Source organism: Tamandua tetradactyla, chromosome 4, assembly GCF_023851605.1.
Source record: "Tamandua tetradactyla isolate mTamTet1 chromosome 4, mTamTet1.pri, whole genome shotgun sequence".
Lineage (NCBI taxonomy): Eukaryota > Metazoa > Chordata > Mammalia > Pilosa > Myrmecophagidae > Tamandua > Tamandua tetradactyla.
The window spans coordinates 167,616,609-167,635,208 of NC_135330.1; the positions used below are offsets into that span (position 1 = coordinate 167,616,609).

The 18,600-nt window shown below is 43.6% G+C and overlaps 1 protein-coding gene across 1 annotated transcript in view; it reads right to left on the minus strand.

The window, feature by feature from the left end:
* The window catches only part of SLC15A1 (solute carrier family 15 member 1), a 77,403-nt gene extending 59,197 nt beyond the window's left edge, over positions 1-18,206 (minus strand). The window contains exon 1 of the mRNA XM_077158571.1: positions 17,809-18,206. Coding sequence (XP_077014686.1) covers positions 17,809-17,812 — 4 coding nt within the window. The 5' untranslated portion in view covers positions 17,813-18,206. The remainder of the gene's footprint in view (positions 1-17,808) is intronic.
* Positions 18,207-18,600: the final 394 nt, after the last annotated feature.

Sequence of the window (18,600 nt, forward strand, 5' to 3'; positions counted from 1 at the left end):
ATTGACTTTTAGCTTTTTTGGTATAGTGCTTTTGTTACCATTAATGAAAGAATATTACAATGTTGCTATTAACAATAGGCCTTCATTTGCATTAATTGTATTTTCCCCATATACCATCCCATTTTAACACCTTGTAATGGTGACGTACATTTGTTCTAGTTGATGTAAAATTTTTCTTATATTTATACAATTAGCCATTGTCATCATCCACTCTTGGTTCTGCTAAGTGTATTTTCTTTTAATAAGCTCCACTGGTAATTCTCATGTGCGGTCAGCATTGAGAGCAAGAGGCACAGAGAGTCATGCAAAAACCCTTTCTTCAAAATGCTTCAAAGGCTGTCCTTCACCACAGGATAAAATCCTAACATTTTTGCATGTCCTTCATTGTGTCACAAGGTCATCAGGATATAAGGTGCCCGTGGGTACTTAATTTAACACACGAGGATTCAACCACCATTTCCTATTACCTGAGTCCTGCCTTCCTCTCAGCCCTCTCCCTGTGCTTAGAGGGCTCCAAGGATATCCACCTATTTTTTTCACCAAGCATGTCATGCTTTCCATACAAGACAGCAACACCTTTGCCAGGAGTCTTCTCGCCCCTTTTTAATGCACCTCTTTCTACCCATGCTTTACGACCTGCCATGAAGATGACCTTGAAGAAGTCTTCTCTGCCCTTCCAGGCAACGATTAGTTACTTCTGTGCTGTCAAACCACCGTTCTGCATAGTTGGCCACAGTGCATTCATGAATAGTTTATTTTCTTGCCTCCTTTCTAGATTGAGCTCCTCAAGTGGAAGAATCCTGTGCTATCCCAGATGACTGGAAAATGAAAAATAATACTGAAATCCCTAAGGCTACCTGCTTGTAGCACATAGTTGGGGCCTATTTTCAGAAGAATGAATTATAAGAGTGCCAGGGACTCCCCAGAGAACAGGGGAGAAGAAGGGGTGCTGAGCAGGATTAAGAAACGACAGACACAAGAAACTAGTTAGGTGGAGTCAGGGGAATCAAGCTCATCAGGAGCAATATACTGGCCCCGAATATACTGACATCCACATATTCACTGTGCTCTTACATGGGAACTGCTTTAGGGAGTATAATCAAAGCAAGATTATTTTTGAACATCTGTCATGCCTGCAAAGCTACAAAGTTTGGTTCATAGTTCCTGTCCCAGGGACCATTTGTTTCTTATCAGAATGCTCTCTATTTAGGTCACTTCAGGCTTCTGAGTCAGCATCCTTAAGAACATTTGCTTCAGTGGTTTTCCACATCAGCCGAGCATGGTGTTCCAATGTTGCCCTTAGCCAACAGCCAACGGCTTAAGCCCTCAGAGAACCATCTCCAAAATAAGAGCAAGAAGAAACAGGTGAGAATACAAATGAGTGAGTGCTAACCAAGCCCAGCCGACTTTACCTTGTAAATCATAGGAGTATTGCCTTTATCTCAGCCCCTGTCCTCAGTCTCCCTTGGATTTTGGCAAGAGCCCTTGTCTCTAGTTTTGACACTTCCTGCTTTCTACACCAACATGCTGTCCTATATTTTTCAATATTTTGGCACATGCTAAGCCCTATTCCATGGAAACTCATCCCCTTTCCCTTCTCCAGCCCTCCCGATGCCACCCAAACATGTGCTGTCTCTATTAAGAATAAGTGACCCTGTAGCATAGTTCTCAAACTACCTGGAGGACTCTCAAATCACCTACAGGGCTTGTTGGAACGGATTACTGGGACCTATCCCCAGGGCTGCTGATTCTGTAGGACTGGGGTGGACCTGAGAGTTTGCATTAAAAATTTTTTTTGTTGTTGTTAGAGCTTTTATAGGTTTAAAGACAAATCATACAGATGTGATGCTATTTCCACTGGTCCAGGGATCACACTTTGAGAATCACTGTACTGGAGAACTAAAAATAGTCCCTAAATCCTGACAGCAGCATGTGTGCTGCATGCTACAGTGTTGCCCATTTGAAAACCAGCTCAATTGAAGAAACAGTGTTTAAATTCCAAGGTGACATTGAAGCTGCTGGTCTGGGGACCACAATTTGATGTTATGATGCCATTTTGCACCCTTTCCTACATACTTTTGTGTGTAGTATATGAAATAAAAGTTGCCACTTTAGCCATTTTTAATTGTACAATTCAATGGTATTCATTTTACAGTGTTATGCTACCATCACCACCTCCATTACCATAACTTTTTCACCACCCAAAACAAACACTCTGTACACTTTAAGCAATAATTCCCTATTTTCCCTATCTTCAACCCCTCGTAACTTCTTACCTACTTTCTGTCTCTGTGAATTTGCCTATTCTAGATATTCCATATAAGTGAAGTCATATAATGTCTGTTCTTTTGTGTTTGGCTTATTTCACTCAATATTACATCTGCAAGGTTCACCTATGTTGTAGCTTGTATCAGAACTTCATTCCTTTTGATGGCCGGATAATATTCTATTGTATGTATATACTGCATTTTGTTTATCCGGTCATTTGCTGATAGACTCTTTGGTTGCTTCCATCTTTTGGCTCTTGTGAATAATGCTGCTATGAACATTAGTGCACAAATATCTGGCAGAGCCCCTGCTTTCAATTCTTTGGGGTTGCTGTGTCATATGGTAATTCTATGTTCAACATTTTGAGGAGCCACCAAATCGATTTCATACATAAGTAAGCTGTATCACTTCTCTGACTCGGAGCACCAGAAAGACCCTTCCATGCCAGTTGCCCAGAGCAGAAACTGAATACAGCACTGAATACAAATGCTGAAGTCTCCACCACAGTTCTCCATTCTAAGCCATTCCTCTTAGATTTGCCACCTCCATTTTCCTATGTGCAAGTACAAGGCCCTTCCAACAATAGACAAAACCCCAACTGCCTAAGGCTCTCCCTACTTGATCGAACAAGCGCTGATCCTTGGATCATCCATCCGACTCACCTCCATGGCAGCCTTGCTTCTTGATTATGGTCCTGCTGTGCCTGTCTGCCATTTTCCAGATCACCATGGCCCCAGGGTCCTCATATGGGGAAGCCTGGCATTGTCCCCATTCTACAGCAGTGATGCTATTTTACTCCACATCCTAAAGTGGGAAATAAACTGTCCTGGTTTCACAGGCAGTGGAGGTTCCTGCCTATTAAAGTTCTAGATGAAGTGTCCTAGATCCTAATAAACTGCTTTGAGGCCCAGTTAGACTTCTTTGTGGGCAGGGGCTACCACAAAAAGAAACACAGTTTTATGAAGAATGTGGGCCATGTAGTCAAACTTGGGACAAAATCTCAGCTCAGATACCTACCAGCTGTACCTTTGGGCAAGCCAATCCTTCCTTTGAAGAGCCCATTTGTAAATTAGGATAAGGCTACCCCCTTTACGGTTTTACTGTAAAAGTTAAATGTACAAACTTGAGCACAGGGCTCCACATATCAGTGCCCATCCAGTAGAAGATGGCACCATCTTAGAATCCTCAGCACCTAGCCAGTGCCTTTCACAGAGCAGAAAGGAAATCTTTGAGAGAGAAATAAGAATTCCAAAGAATCAGTCATATTAGCCCTTCTCTTAGTGTTCTTAGAGATGCCGTAACAAAGTATGACAAACCCGGCAGGGTAAAACAACAGAAATTTATCGTCTCATGGTTCTGGAGGCTAGAAGTCCAAAAGCAAGGTCTTGGCTGTCCCATGCTCCCTTTGAAATTTGAAGGGGGGAATCCTTCCCTGCCTCTTCTAGCTTCTGTGGTTTGCTGGCAATCCTTGGTGTTTCGTGGCTTGGGGATGCTCCCTTCCATCTCTACCTTCTCTGTCTACACATGGCCTTCTTCCTTTGCCTTGTTTCTTCTCCCCTTCATCTTTGTTTCTTCTCCCCTTCTTATGATGACACTAGTCCCATTGGATTTGGGATCATCCTAATCCAGTTTAGCCCTATCTTAACTAATCACATTTTCAAAGTCCCTGTTTCAAAATAGGGCCACATTCTGATGCAGTGGGGATGAAGACTTCACCAGATCTCTGTGGTGGTGTTATAGGTGGAGGGGGTGGTGATGGTGGTGGAGGAGGTGGTGGTGGACATGGTGGTGGACGTGGTCATGGAGGTGGTGGTGGTGGCAGTGGTGGAGGTTGTGGTGGAGGGGAAGGTGGTGGTCGGGGGTGTGTAGTTAGAGGTGGTGGTGGAGGAGGAGGTGGTAGTAGTGAGGTGGAGGTAGACTTGGAGGTGGTGGTGGAGGTGGTGGTGGTGGGGAGGTGGTGGAGGTGGTGGAGGTGGTGGAGGTGGTGAGGTGGTGAGGTGGTGGTGGTGGGGAGGTGGTGAGGTGGTGAGGTGGTGGAGGTGGTGAGGTGGTAAGGTGATGGTGGCGGTGGTGGTGGTAGAGGTGGAGGTGTTGGTGGAGGTGGTGGAGGTGGTGGAGGTGGTGGAGGTGGTGGAGGTGGTGAGGTGGTGAAGGTGGTGAAGGTGGTGGTGGTGGTGGTGGTGGTGGTGGTGGAGGTGGTGGTGATGGAGGTGGTAGAGGTGGTGGTGGAGGTGGTGAGGTGGTGAGGTGATGGTGGCGGTGGTGGTGGTGATGGTAGAGGTGGAGGTGTTGGTGGAGGTGGAGGTGGGGGTGGGGGTGGTGAGGTGGTGAGATGGTGGTAGTGGTGGAAATGGTGGACTGGTGGAGGCGGTAAGTTGTTGGTGGAGGTGGTGGAGGTGGTGGAGGTGGTAATGGTGGTAGAGGTGGTGGAGGTGGTAGAGGTAGTGGAGATGGTGAGGTGGTGGAGATGGTGGAGATGGTGGAGATGGTGGAGATGGTGGAGATGGTGGAGATGGTGGCAGTGGTGAAGTGGTGAAGTGGTGGTGGAGACGTTGGCGGTGGAGGTGGAGGCGGTGGTGGAGGAGGAGGAGGAGGAGGAGGAGTTGTTAACACAATCTAACCCATGATGTTCAGCAAGTACAATATTCAGATTATGGACCTACTACTTATTAAATTCCATTTGCCAACATTTGTATTTGTATTTTATCAGTGTCCCCTTGCCCTCTGGCTTCCATTGAGTTTGGCCGATGGGGAGCCATGGCAGGAGATCTGAGGGAGGAAGGAAAGGTCAGGGAATACATTTTCCTGGCTCCATCCCTGCAAGGTGCCTTCAGATTGGCTGTGTCCACGTGATAGTCACTGCTCCTCTCAAGTTGGCCCTCTTGACATGATGCTCTCATTCCAGGTGTTGGTAACCGATCCTTTCCCTCATCCTGGAACCTGCAGGTGGTAACAGGAAGGCTACTACCAGCCCTGGTACCTACACTCTGATTCATGGTTCTCTGCCACCCACGTGATTCTAAGTAGTCTTTTGGCATGTTCACACTCCTATTTTGAGTGTGCTGTGGGTTTCCTGTTGGGACCAAGACTGATGGGCTACACAAATACAGACACTACATGTTGCCATGTATATTAGGGTTCTCTAGAGAAACAGAACCAACAGGAGATATCTGCAAATTTGAGATTTGTGAAGGTGTCTCAAGCAACTGTGGGAGCGCAAGAGTCCAAAATCTACAGGGCAGGCTGTGTAGCTGCCAGCTCTGATGAAGGGGCTGGACAAACTCCACAGAAGAAGCTCACTGGCTGAAGAAGCAGTGAAAGCATCTCTCTTCTTCCTTAATGGTCTTCCGACTGATTGGATTATCTCATTGCGGTACACATGCCTTTAGTTGAATGCAGATGTGATGAGCCACAGCTGCAATCAACTGACTGATGATTTAATAAACCAGCCCTAAAATATCCTTGCAGCAATGGTCAGGCCAGTGCTTGCCTGACCAGAAAACCAGGCATCATTACCAGACCAAGTTGACACCAGAACCTAATTATCACACCATGTTTTATCAATAGCCTTGGGGAGAGGACCACTTTCCAGTAAAATAAAAAGAACCAGTCAGACAAGTATGTTTTCTAAGCTCTACCCAAAGATAGACCAAAAGGTCTATTTGTCAAAGACCCATTTTATTGCACTGTCTTTTCAAGGACACAACAGTACTATACGCTGCTTTGACTACTTCGACTTCAGATAATGTAGTTTTAACATCATCTCCCAAAGACAAAACAAAGCAAGGAGCAAGTCTCATACAAAGACTCATATCGATTCTTGTGTTGGGCCTGCTGTAGAAAAGCTAGAAGGAAATATGAAAACCCAAACCCAGAACAGATAACTTGCAGATTCTTAAAGATTCCTTTCACACATTTCTCAGAATTTTGATTTACAAGGAAATACTTCACCTCGCCTATGTAGCACCTATGTCTGTTAAATAACAATGGAAAAGTTTTTCTTGACTTCAAATATAAATAGGATTACAGAAAATAGACCAAAATATTCAGAGGCCTTAGAATTAAAATATGGAAAATGAAATTCCTGAACTTATTCAAGTTGAAATCTGAGCTTTAGTAGCCAGTCATCACTCAGGAAGCATTTTAATTTCTGAGAGGTGTGTATTTCTAAGAACCACATTTATTATTGCAGGGCAGAGGTTGCTAAATGCTTCAAAATTCAGCTCTATCTACTGAATGTAATATTGCAGTCAGCATTTCTTATCTTAATATACCTATGTCAACAGGATTGCTATCTTAGAAAGCTCAAGAACAGAAGCAGTGTTTACAGTAAGACTTAAGTCTGAACTCAAATTTCAACTTTCACAAGATTCTCTGTACTTTGGTACAATTGTGTTTGTAATTGGTGTCATGATAGTAAATCTAACCAGCATATTTGAGATGTTCTGTGTTTTTAGGTTCACTCATGGATCACTTGGAATTAACTACTGAACAAAGTTAAATTGAGGTTAAGAGTAAGGTTCTCTGTAGCTAGTTTAGCCAGAGATATAGTAATCACTCAATAAATGCCGGCTCTTATCCTAAGCCTAGCACTGTTTTGCCTTTCTTTGGGTTAAAGAACTTAAAAAAATAAGCGTATATTATAAATTTATATGATTGGTGACTGGGCCTGGGAGTGAAGTGGAGAAAACTAGGAAAACCAAAAATAAGACCACACTACTTCCAGCTTCTTATTAAAATCTCATTAATATGAATATTTCTGATATTTATTTAAAACCATGTCAGAAATCCTAATGTAATATTTTGCTACCAAGATGGATTGTACATTTTCAGGGCTTGGACTGGAGAGGTTGGAAAGAATGAAGTATTTTGTTGAAGTATAAGAGAGAAGATTTAGACTGAGAGAAAAACTCCTCATCATTGTCAAGATTAAAACTGAGGCAATAAATTTAAGCAACACATGATGTTTTCAGGATGATATTCTTGAACTTGGATGATGTGGTAGCAGAATAATGGTCCATAGAGTCAGACTGATATGGTGAAGGGGATTTTGCAGATGTGAATTCAGTACCTTGAGACGGAAGAGTATCCTGGACTATACAGGTTGGTCACAAAAGAGTGAGAGAAAGAGATGTGAAGACAGAAGCAGAGTATGGAGTCATGTGATTGTTGGAGGAAGGCCACGAGCCAAGGGATTCAGGCAGCCTATAGAAGCTAGGAAAGGCAAGGAAAAAATCTCCTCTCTGGCCAGAACCTCCAGAAGGAGCACATCTTGACTTTAGCCCAGTGAAAGCCATTTCAGACTTCAAAACTCCAGAACTGTACAAGAATACATTTGTGTTTTTTTAGGCCAATAAGTTTGCAGCAACTTGTTACAGCAGCAATAGGAAGCTAATACATCCAGGTTTGCCTCAAGCTCTGTAAATGTAGGTCTTTAATCACCATTTACATAGAATTAAGGTTCAAGCTGCCTACCAAATTTTATTTGTTGGCAAAACATTCCCTTTATTATTATTTCTGTTTAACTACATTTTCTATATCAAGGCCTAGAAGTTGCCATGGATCAAATCATGCCCCTTAGAAATCCCTGATCCAGTGAATGTGAACTCATTTATAAATAGGATTTTAGAAGATGTAATTCTTAGTTAAGGTGAGTCCAAACAGAATCAGAATAGGCCTTAATCCAATGACTGGGGTCCTCCTAAGCAAGGAAATTCAGAGACTGTAGGAGACAGATTAGGAGAAAGATGTCCAGATGACAGAGGCAGAGCTTAAGCTATGGATAGCTAAGAGGCCACCACCAGAACACTGCAGACTTTCAAGAAAGCGTGGTCTTGCTGACATCTTCATGTTATGCTTCCAGCCTCCCCAATCGTGAGCCAAGAAATTCCATTGCTTACACCAGCTAGTCTGTGGTCTGTTGTAGCACCCTTGGCCAACTGAGATAGAAGACCATCTCCGGCATCGGCTTTTTTAATGGGATTCAGCTGTGTCCAAACTCTGTCTCTTGTGCTGCTACCTTTAGCAGGTTATTGACTCTTCATTACTTATCCCTGAAGTGTATATACTGTCTTTAAGGGTTATTGCAAGGAATAAAGTGGTCTGAAAATGATATCATAAACTAGTAAAAACAAATTAAGTTGTTCATGGTTATCTTGGGCTGTACATGCACCTCCCAAAGGTCTCTTGAGACCCCCAGAGTATGCAATGGTTTCTGCTACAATCCAGCTTAGACTCACTTATGGTAGAGGGTTTTTTGAGTCAAAGAGAGAACTTTTCTCAATATTTCCCCCTGTATCTCATAGGTTGGGTGGAAAGATATGGGCCTTCAGAGTAAGGAGGTCAAACCCCAGCTTAGAGACTTTTTCCTATCCATGTAGCTTTGTTCAAAGTGCTTACACTCCAGGACTCCATTTGTAGTATAGAGCTGCTGCTACTGTCTTTGCAGGTGGGTTAACAAGATGACAACACACATGAACAAAATGAGGTTTGTTTTTTACTGCACCCCACGAAGATAGCTGGATAGATTTTTCACCAAGTGTGGATGGATGTTTAGACTGAATTAACCTAAAAACAGACAGAAGCTCTCTGTAGGGTGATTTGGTTGAGATGAGGAGGTGGTTCTTAAAGAAAAAGGAAGTCCCTGTAGGGCCACTCACACTGAGCAAAGACAGAGGGTCCTAAGGCTGTCATCCTAGAAAGGCAGGCCACACACATTATGTTGTGGACGGAGAAATCAGTCTTCTTACACAGAGGCTATAAATGGTAAACACTCTTTTTCAACTGAGCTGCTTTTCAAATGGGCAACTCTGTAATGTGCAACACACAGGTCACTACAGGGATTTAAGAGTTGTTTATAAATCTCTAGTGCAATGGTTCTCAAAGTATGGTCCCCAGGCCAACAGCAGCAGCATCTGAGAACTTGTTAGAAATACGAACTTTTGGTTCATCCCAGACCTACTGGATCAGAAACCCTGAGGGTGGGGTCCAGCAGTCCACAGTTTATCAAGCCCTGCAGGTGATGCTGATGTGCTAGAGTTTGAGAGTCACTGCTTCACAGCAATGTCAGTGAGCTAGTTAAGAAAAAGGCCCTGTGCAAAACAGGAGCTTAATAAATGCAGCCATTGTCCATGTGAGCAACTCCGGTGATATGATTTGGCCTCTGCTTCTCATTCCCGTTTTCTAAGCTCAGTCTCATCATCCACCAGGATGAGGAACAAGCAACCTTGCCTCTCCTGCTCCCTCCACCTTCCGCACCACCGGCTTGAACTTCCCCCAATGGATGGAGCTCCTGGGTGCTCTTCTCTCATGCTTTGCTGATTGTTTGCTCCCTGTAAAGTAAAAACCTGCTCCTTAGGCCAGCATTCAAAGCCCTTCAGGATCTAACTTTAGTTCCATTCTACTTCAACCCCCAATAGTCCAGCCTCATGACTTCTCCTAATTTTCTCTTTACACCAGACCCTTTCACGACTTCCACGTATTGTATTACCAGTTCTGCCAAGTGCCTCCCCCTTCCCATCAGCCCCACAAATACTTTCTCCTCCTTTAGAACTCTTCAGACTTTTTATAACCGCCCAGACAGAACTAGATGTTATGACTTTTGAAAAATCTTACAGCAGCACATGTATCTTATGATCCCATTTTGTTCTGATCCCATGTGCCCCTTTCAGAAGAGTCCAGCAGGGTATATGCCATGCTTAACTATGGTTAATCTGAGGAGTGGGGCTAGGTAGGAGTAGGGGGGCTTGAAGGCCTTATGTTATACACATGGTTTTATTTTTTCTCCCAAATTGATAAAGAAATGAAATGTACTTCTCCTTCCTTAAATGGGTAATTCCACCACAGGAGGTCGGCTTTAGAGCAAGTGCTGTACGTGTTACCCAAAATCCTTGGTTCAGGAATGGCTTTTGCACAGACTTTTTTTTGACTGATAATGATTCTTTTCTTACTTTAGTGTTTTGCCACATTTCCCACCCTCAGGGTCTTTGCTAGTGCATATGGCATTTTTACACACATTGGAAAAATGTATTCTTTTAGTCTGGATGTTGCCTGGGGAGGCAGGACTTGCCAGGTGGACACTGACTTTGTTCCAAGTAAGAAAAGGTGTCTCTGAAGGATACATGGCTTGGCAAATGGAACATGGTTGCTTTCCAGCCCCAGGGGTCCTCTTGCTGGTACCTTCTATGGAGGCGCCCAATCATCCTTTCTACAACTCCCTTTCTCCCACTAAGAGAGGCTCTACTATTTCGCCTCTACACCTACAAATAGTTACATACATGCAGAATATACTGATGTATGGTTTGGGGCATGCTGATTACATCAAAATTGTATGTCTTTTCTGAAGCACAGCTAAAAGCAAATGAGTTATTGATCCTTTGTGAACGAACAAGGTCAACTAATCCTGAATAATCTGAAGCTATTTTAGAAATACAAGGTAAGAGAAACCAGTGCTAATGGGAGAGTCCATGTTTTAAGTGACCTCGGCACAATGCCATTGTAGGGAATGGCTCTGCCTTGGTGATCTTGCATGTATCCACACAGGCCAGGCAGACAAAGGCTTGACCTGCAGCTGATCTGAGTCTTGACAGAACACCTTGTGAAGCTCCTAGGACTCAAGATGGGAGGGGCCTCTTTGGTTTTTCTTCCTTCACTTTTTATGCAAATAATAAACTGCCTGAATCAACAAGCAGCCCATCATATATTTACTGGTTGAATCAGTCAGATGTTGGCTTTGAACTTATCTTGTCTTCTCTGTTGGTTTGACAGCTATGCCTTCTTCTTTCTTTAAAGAATCTTCTTCTTCATCCTGGGTGTCCACTAATCAGGTTTGAGGGAACAGCTCTCAGTTAGAGACCATTTGAAGTGTACAACCTACAGCTTTAGGTTACTTTCTATAAGACTACATGACTGTCTACCATCATAAGTTTAAAAGGCCCGTAATGGCTTCTGTCTGATGGCTTTATGAACTACCTATGACATTTAGCATCTCATTTCCATAACTAGATATGGGAATCTTTGAGCGCCACTTTTGTTCTCCTTCAGAAAGAAAGAACTCTATGGGTGCCAGCATCCAAGCACCTTTGGATGTAATCAGAGACTGTTTATTCCTAACTCATTCTGAACTACAGGGAAAGTACATCCAGGCCAGAAAGTGTTAGTGAGTTGATGAATATTAAAAAACAGAAAGTTCCAGGTGACAGTTGCAAGTTCTGCCTCAGGTATAGGTAAGAAACATTTACTCAGGTGAAATGGTTTTATGGGGTGTTTGGAAGCAACCCTTGCTCTCAAAGCTATTTCCTTTATCTATACTGGAAAATTCTTTTATTATAGAACACTCTTTATTCAGAACTTAGAGTTAGGCTTACTTGAATGACCACTTTAAAGTAAATGGTTTTAAAAGTAAGATTGGTGACAGTAAATAGGCAGGTATCTGTCTTAAGGAGAAAACAGCCCTTTCTTCAGAAAAAGCTCTACAAGGAGGTAAGAGGAAGCAATTTGGAGGGATGTGGCTTCCAGCCTCCTGAGCTACACACACCCACCACAAGCAAGTACCATGTGACTTACTGGTAACAGAAACTAACATATTAGAGCCTGTCCTGATAATGCTATATATTGTCATAGGAGAAAGCAGATGCAAAAGACATAAGGGTCAATAAATTAAATGGCTAATCTCCTGGTCTTTTTGGAGGCAATTAAGTTAAAGAACCTAACTTTTAAATACAAAGATTTTATATTTTTAGATATTAAATCATGGTTAGAAAAAATGCTGTGATCCTGTTATATAACGTGTGTTATGCGTGAAGTTAGGTTACGAAACTAGGTAGAGAACACCATTTTCCCCCCAGTTGATATTTAGGTTGTACATGTTTCTTTCCTGTTATGAGGATATCTATAAGAAATTTCTAAAAGTAGAATTTCGGTAAAACGTTATATGAATTTTTCAATTTTTTTCGACATTACCTAACAAGTCTTTATGACAGTGTTAGATAACTTAATTCTTTCAATATTTGCTTGTAATTTTAGAATGAGCATATGATATAGAAGAAACAGCTATTAAAAAGAAAAGAGCACTTAAACACTATATATAGTTAATGTTTGCCTGGAGACTTCATCTATAGATTCATGATACAGTATCAATAGAGTGTGAACATATTATTTAGAATTAACTTGAGGTAAATCGTCTGGAATAGGTCACCTTGAATATGTCTGATTTCACCTAATATTATACAAAAGATGTTTTCTATATACCCATTCTGTTATTAAATGAGTCATTAGAATTGATTAGCACTTCAATCAGAAAATCCATCTGTCTAGCTGTGGGAAACCACCACCAAATATAGAGGCTAAGTTGAGGCCACAGGCCACATGGAATCATCTTTACACACTAACAATATTTTCTACCTAAAGTTATATTTAAGTAATGTATATATTTCAGAGGAAACATTTTCTATGACCATGTGTTTCTTCTATTATTATATATTTCAATTGATTGAGGAAAAGTTTTGTTGCCCCAAGAACAGCTCAAATTTACGTCTTGATATAGAACTAGCTATACTATTATCTTGCCACTCGAGGCAAACTATAGAAGCTTTAAAAGCTCAGTTTGAGGACTTCTAGTGGAACTTTTCTTTAAGTACAGTTAAGTCTGATCCTTGAACCACATTTTCCTGTGGGCTTGTGCTTGGTTTCACAGATCGCCATATAACTGATGACTCTAAAATGTCTCTCCAGTAAGAGACTTCTTTCAGCAGCCCAGTTTGGGGCCTTGGCTGGTTTCTAATCCAGGAAATCGTCCTTCTTCAGGAGAGTCTACGGAAGATCGGGTCCCTGTTTTCCTCTGCTGACACACTTTCCAACTGCTGAGACTGTCTTTTGACTCTTCTCTTCCTGCTGATGGTGGCTGTACTTGGACGGAATCCTGAAAACGAGAGGGGGCCTGGTGGTCGGACATAGCCTCAACCCACCTACCCCATGAGATGACACTGAGGTCAGTTTCCTCGGTCATATAGTTCAAGCTTTGGAAACCAAGGACAAGTTACAAAACAGTGATTCCCTGGTTCTTTATGTTGCAACTCCAGTACTATGAGTCAACATTCTCCTTCACTGCCTGCTTATATTGCTCTCATTCTTTCACCATCATCAAGGAAGAATGTGGAGATGCTCCTCAGACCCCACCCTTATTTGTATTTCTCTATCAGCGTGCCCGGGACACCTACTCACATTCTCTCTTGCAAGGGATAGAATCAAGATGCCACTGTGTCCAATAGCTGATGTGACCTCAAGAGATGGGGACACAGCTTGCTGGGCAGTCCCCATCCTGAGGGCTCCATGTCATATCCCCCTCTGGTTTCAGCTCCATCTGGAGAAGAGAACAGCTGGCATATCCCTTTTACTTTGGAAGTTTCCTGGTAGCTTCACAAGCTGATTCAGTTAATCCCTCCATCTCTTCTCTCCTCTCTATGGGATGGTTCAGTAACCCAGGACCAGCAGGAAAATGACCAACTAAAAAATTCAAGTGAACCAAAAACTGAATAATACCACTCGGGACATTTTGTAGAGGTACAAAACTTCAGCACTAAGACAGCCCATTGTCCAAATTTGGCAATATTAAGCTTTCGCTGGTCTCCTGGTATTTTATTCACCTCAGCTACCTGGAAAAATATTGTATAGGCTTATGTTTCTGCCTCTGAGGACACACATTTCTTAGAGACAGGACTATTTTATAGCCTCAGATGGTCAATGAATTTCTGCATAAATAAGTGACTTAGGTCCACGGCCTGCCAGCCCTGGCTGAACCATACTGATTCACCACTTCCATTCTTCTCAACTTTTCATTCCTAAGACAGCTTTACAAACTAATTTTCAAATTCTACTAATTTACTTAAACCTTGATGATCATGAATTAAGTACACACCTGTGTAAGCCATGGGCCAGCCCTTCTTCCCACCGTCTCATTATGGGGAAAAAGAGAAGGACGAGCCAGCAAACGAGACCCCTATCATTTAGTCTGAGAGCAGTCATTCCTAAAACGTGGTCCTCGAATCAGAAGCATCAGCATCACCTGGGAACCTGTTTAAATCTAAATTCTTGAGAAGTCTTCAGACCTATTGAATAGAAAAACTCTAAGGGTGGGGCCCAGCCACCTTTTACAATCAGCCCTCTCTCAGGTGATTCTGATGCCTACTAAAGTTTGAAAAGCATCGACTTAGAGCTGCATCCACCTGGGAGAACTCAGTGTAGACATTCTCTCTTGCTGGAGGGGAAGGAAAAGATTCCTCCAAAGACTAAATGCAAAAGGTTCTTTTTATTACAGAGCAACTTCAGCTTCTAGCTTCTGGCTTGTGGCAGAAATGCCAGATTCCCTGGAACTGCAGCACTGTTCTTTGGTTTACCCTCTACCCTCTAGGAAGAGGAGAGAATGTGGAAGAATTTTTAAGTGGCTAGCTCTGATGTACCTTCAGGGCCAGTCTATCGCTTTACATTCAGGCAGGGGAGCAGACTTGGAAAAACTCATCACAGTCACACCAAGGCCAGCCAGGAGGCTGAGATTTAGGTGGACAGGAATATAGTGAGGTGTCCCGCATTAAGCGAACTAATTTCTCACATCAAGTTGGAGGAACTGGCAGAATTTGCTTTATAGGACTTGAAATCTCATGCTTAATCTTCAGAGTTGAATATATACCAAAAGACAGAGCAAGCTCTATGGTTTCCCAGCACCAAAGTACAGGAAATAATTTGTGAGAGCAGAAATTCAGTGTAGACTCCTGCCAAGCTTTGAACAAGGGGGCAGGGTGGGATGGGAAAATATATATATATATTTGATATCTTTATCAAAAGCATCCTGAGCCCTAAAACCGTCTTAAATACATCTCTCTTTTCACTGGGACTTCCCCTCAACCTATTGTGTGGTTCCCTGCCCCTCAGAGACCCAATTTAAGATAGTCCTTGGGAAAACAAGCTTCTTTCCAAGCCGAATCTGATAGGCACATGCATACTTTAAAGCAGGGGTTAGCAAATTGTGGTGCATGGACCAAATCCAGCCTGCTGGCTGTTTTTTTTTTTTTATGGCTTACAAAAGAAGAATAGTTTTATTTTGTATTTTAATTTTTAAATGGTTAAAAAATAAAAATGAAGAATATTTTGTGATGCATGCAAACATATAAAATTCAGATTTCAGTGTCCATAAAGTAAGTTTTATTGGAGCACAGACCCACCCACTCATTTATGTATTGTCTCTCACTGCTTTTGCACCAAAAGGGCATGATTGAGTAGCTAGCACAGAGACTGGCACCCCAAACCTAAAATACTATCTGAACCTCTACAGAAAAGGTTTGCTGACTCCTTTAAAGCAAAGGGTTTGTGGTTCATGAGTTCCATAAGATGCTGTAGCATACATTAGCTATGCATTTGTCATACTCAAAGCTGCTCTTACCAGTTAATTGTTGTGGATTCTCATTGCTTACATTTCAAAGTCTAATAAATGCCCTAATAGTATAGTTCTGAAGCTTAACCTATCCTTTACTTTCCTATTCAGTCATAACTTCTGCCTGTCTATTCCCAGGGCAAGTGAAAGGACCTATTACAGTGAAAATATGTTCCAATTACACTGTGGCACAAAATCAGATCATGGCAAATGTTACTCTAAGAATTGTTTCCTTGTTTCTGTTTCTTCTGCCATGTCCACTGAGCGTTCCAGTGACCCCCTTTCAGACACTAGGGAACCTGAAACAATTATGGCATAATCTAAGTGCCAAGGGTCTGTTCATATGAAGGAAAGTTACTACTATATTTTTATAAATAATACATTTTCTAATTAATTATTTCACTAACTACACCTTCACATTGAAATCGTGGTACTTAAGAACAAAATAAAACATGATGTCTGAATATAAACTTTTTGTTGATAGTCACATGCCATGCCAATCTCCATTGCAACAAAGCACTTAAGGATCAATTCACAAACTGGAAAGCATCAATTCATTTGGAACTATGCTTTGAAAGTTAATTTTGCATTCATTCACCCATAATCAGGCTGACATCTTTGACAGCTTGCCTTATTTGAACAATCTGCTAGAAACGCTAAACCCAAGTCACAGAGTTCTAACTCAACACAATGCTACTCAGGTATTAAAGTGAAGTTCAAAATAAGATCCTGCAGAGCACCTCCTAGAAAAGTTCCACGGTTGGACAACCTAATCGTTGTGGGGATGGGAGAACTTCAGCCCGTGAGTGGGACTGCAGAGCTGAATGAGTCTCCACCCTAGCGAGAGGGCTGCAGTGTCTCTCTGGAACGAGTACAGTTAGCAACCACCAGAAGTCTAAAGCATGAGTTACTCAATACTGCTACATCAGAGCTAAGACACTGCGTACGAAAGTTAAATTTAAAAATTAAAAATTGAGAGCCAAATCTATGGTTAAGCAGGTACATCCTTAACACACACCATCTGACCACAACCATGATAACATGTCCATCTAATGGGTGAGGGAATCGAGACCCAAAATGCTTAATTTATTGAGGCAAGATCAAAGAGGTAGCAAGTGACAGATCTGGAATAGAAAAGCAGACAGGCCAACTTCAGATTGGTTGTCTCATCCATGTGGACACATGGCCAGCCCACTCATAGCCTGAGTTTAGGGGGAGTCAATTGACTCTGCTTCACTACTTTTGCAGGAGAAGAAGCTCTGGGCTGATCTCAGGTCCCTTCCAGCCTTAGCTCTCTAATTCTGCCTTCATTCAAGTGCAGTGTAGTCTGAAGCACTGCATTCCATATCTACCAAGGACCAGTCACCCAACTCCTGTGCCTGAGGACAGCGACAGAACATTAAGAGAGGCCCATAAAAGACAGCCCCAATTCCTCTTTGACCAGGGCTTCCTCCGAACTCGAGGGTCACTATACCCGCCACAGGCAAGACAAAGTCATGCACAAAGCCCACGAGACAGAGGGAGACTCCTCTGCCTTTTCCACCGACTCCAGACTACTCAGTCCAGCTTCAATTGCGCAAGCCCACTCCAGGCCCAGAGGGTGGAAACACGAGGACCAAGAGTTCCCAACCAGGTGGGCAGGTCAAGATGAATTCGTTCAGTCTTGTAACCTCTGGGTCTCTCCGCCTCCGCTCCCAGGCTCCTCGACCCTCCAGACCCTCCCCGGGGCTCCGCAAGGGGCTCGCCTGCAGTGCTGGGTGCGCGCCCGCCTCCTCTAGCCTCCCTGTCACCCGGCTTCGCTCAGCGCGTCCCGGCACCCGCCAGTCGTGCCAGTCCTCCCTGCTTCAAGCCCAGGAGGCAGCGCTTCTAAAACACGCGGGGTGACAGTCCACACCAGCGTCGGCAACCAGGCCCGGGACCGCGCGGCTCCCCCTCTGCAGCCCCCTGTCCTGGTCCGGGCGCGCCCCGACAGCGCAGCCCCCTGACCCCGAGCCCCCGCGCCGCGCGGGTTTCATGCCGCGAAAGTGGGCACATCTGTGCCGGGACTGGAAGACTCGGCGCCCCTCGCTCCTTGCTCCCCGGCGACCCCCATTCCAGCCTCGGCGCCGCGAGCGTACCCATGGTGGCGGCTCCAAGGTCCTCCGGCGACTGGGGAGCTAGCAGTCCCAGCGAGAGGACTTTTTTCTTTACAGTCTTGCTCCTATGAGTTTGTTTCCAGGCTCTGCCCAGCTACCTGTGCAGCCGGAGGTGTGCGAGGCGGAGCTGCCCTGGGCTCCACCCTTGCAGGTGGGGGAACAACAAGGGTGAGCGATCCTTGAGCCCTACCAGGTGGACACCTGTAAATTGCCAACCTCTCCTTCCGCCCCCACCCCTGGGCTTCCCGCGTTTCGCCCCTAGCCCCCTTTGGGCATGGTGGGGCGCAACCTCCTGTGACAGGAGGAGCAGCGAGACCAGGAGCTATTGATTCCCAAACTTGAGCGTGCACCTGGAGGGCTTGTGAACACAGAGATTCCCTGGTCCACTCCCAGATTTGCTGACTCGGTCAGGCTGGGGCGGGGCTTGAGAATTTGCATTCCTAAGAAATTCTAAAAGCATGTTGGTCTGGGGACCACACTTAGATATTGAGGAGCACTATCAACATAGAGGAGCACTAAAACCACTGTGCTTGTAAGGCACATCTAGGGGGAGCAAAGCAAAAGTAGGTGGAACATAGTCAGTTTTATGTGTTTGTATGAGTGTGTGTGTGTGTGTGTGTGTTTACCTGGAGTTTGAACTGTTGCAATCATGTCTAGAGGAGTCCACAGTACCTTTCTCTAAAGATGATAAAAACAAAGTGACAGTAAAATAGTGTTGATCTCTGGGTGATTTTTTTCTGTTTCCTTGTCTGGCTTGAGGGTACTTTCCTCTGC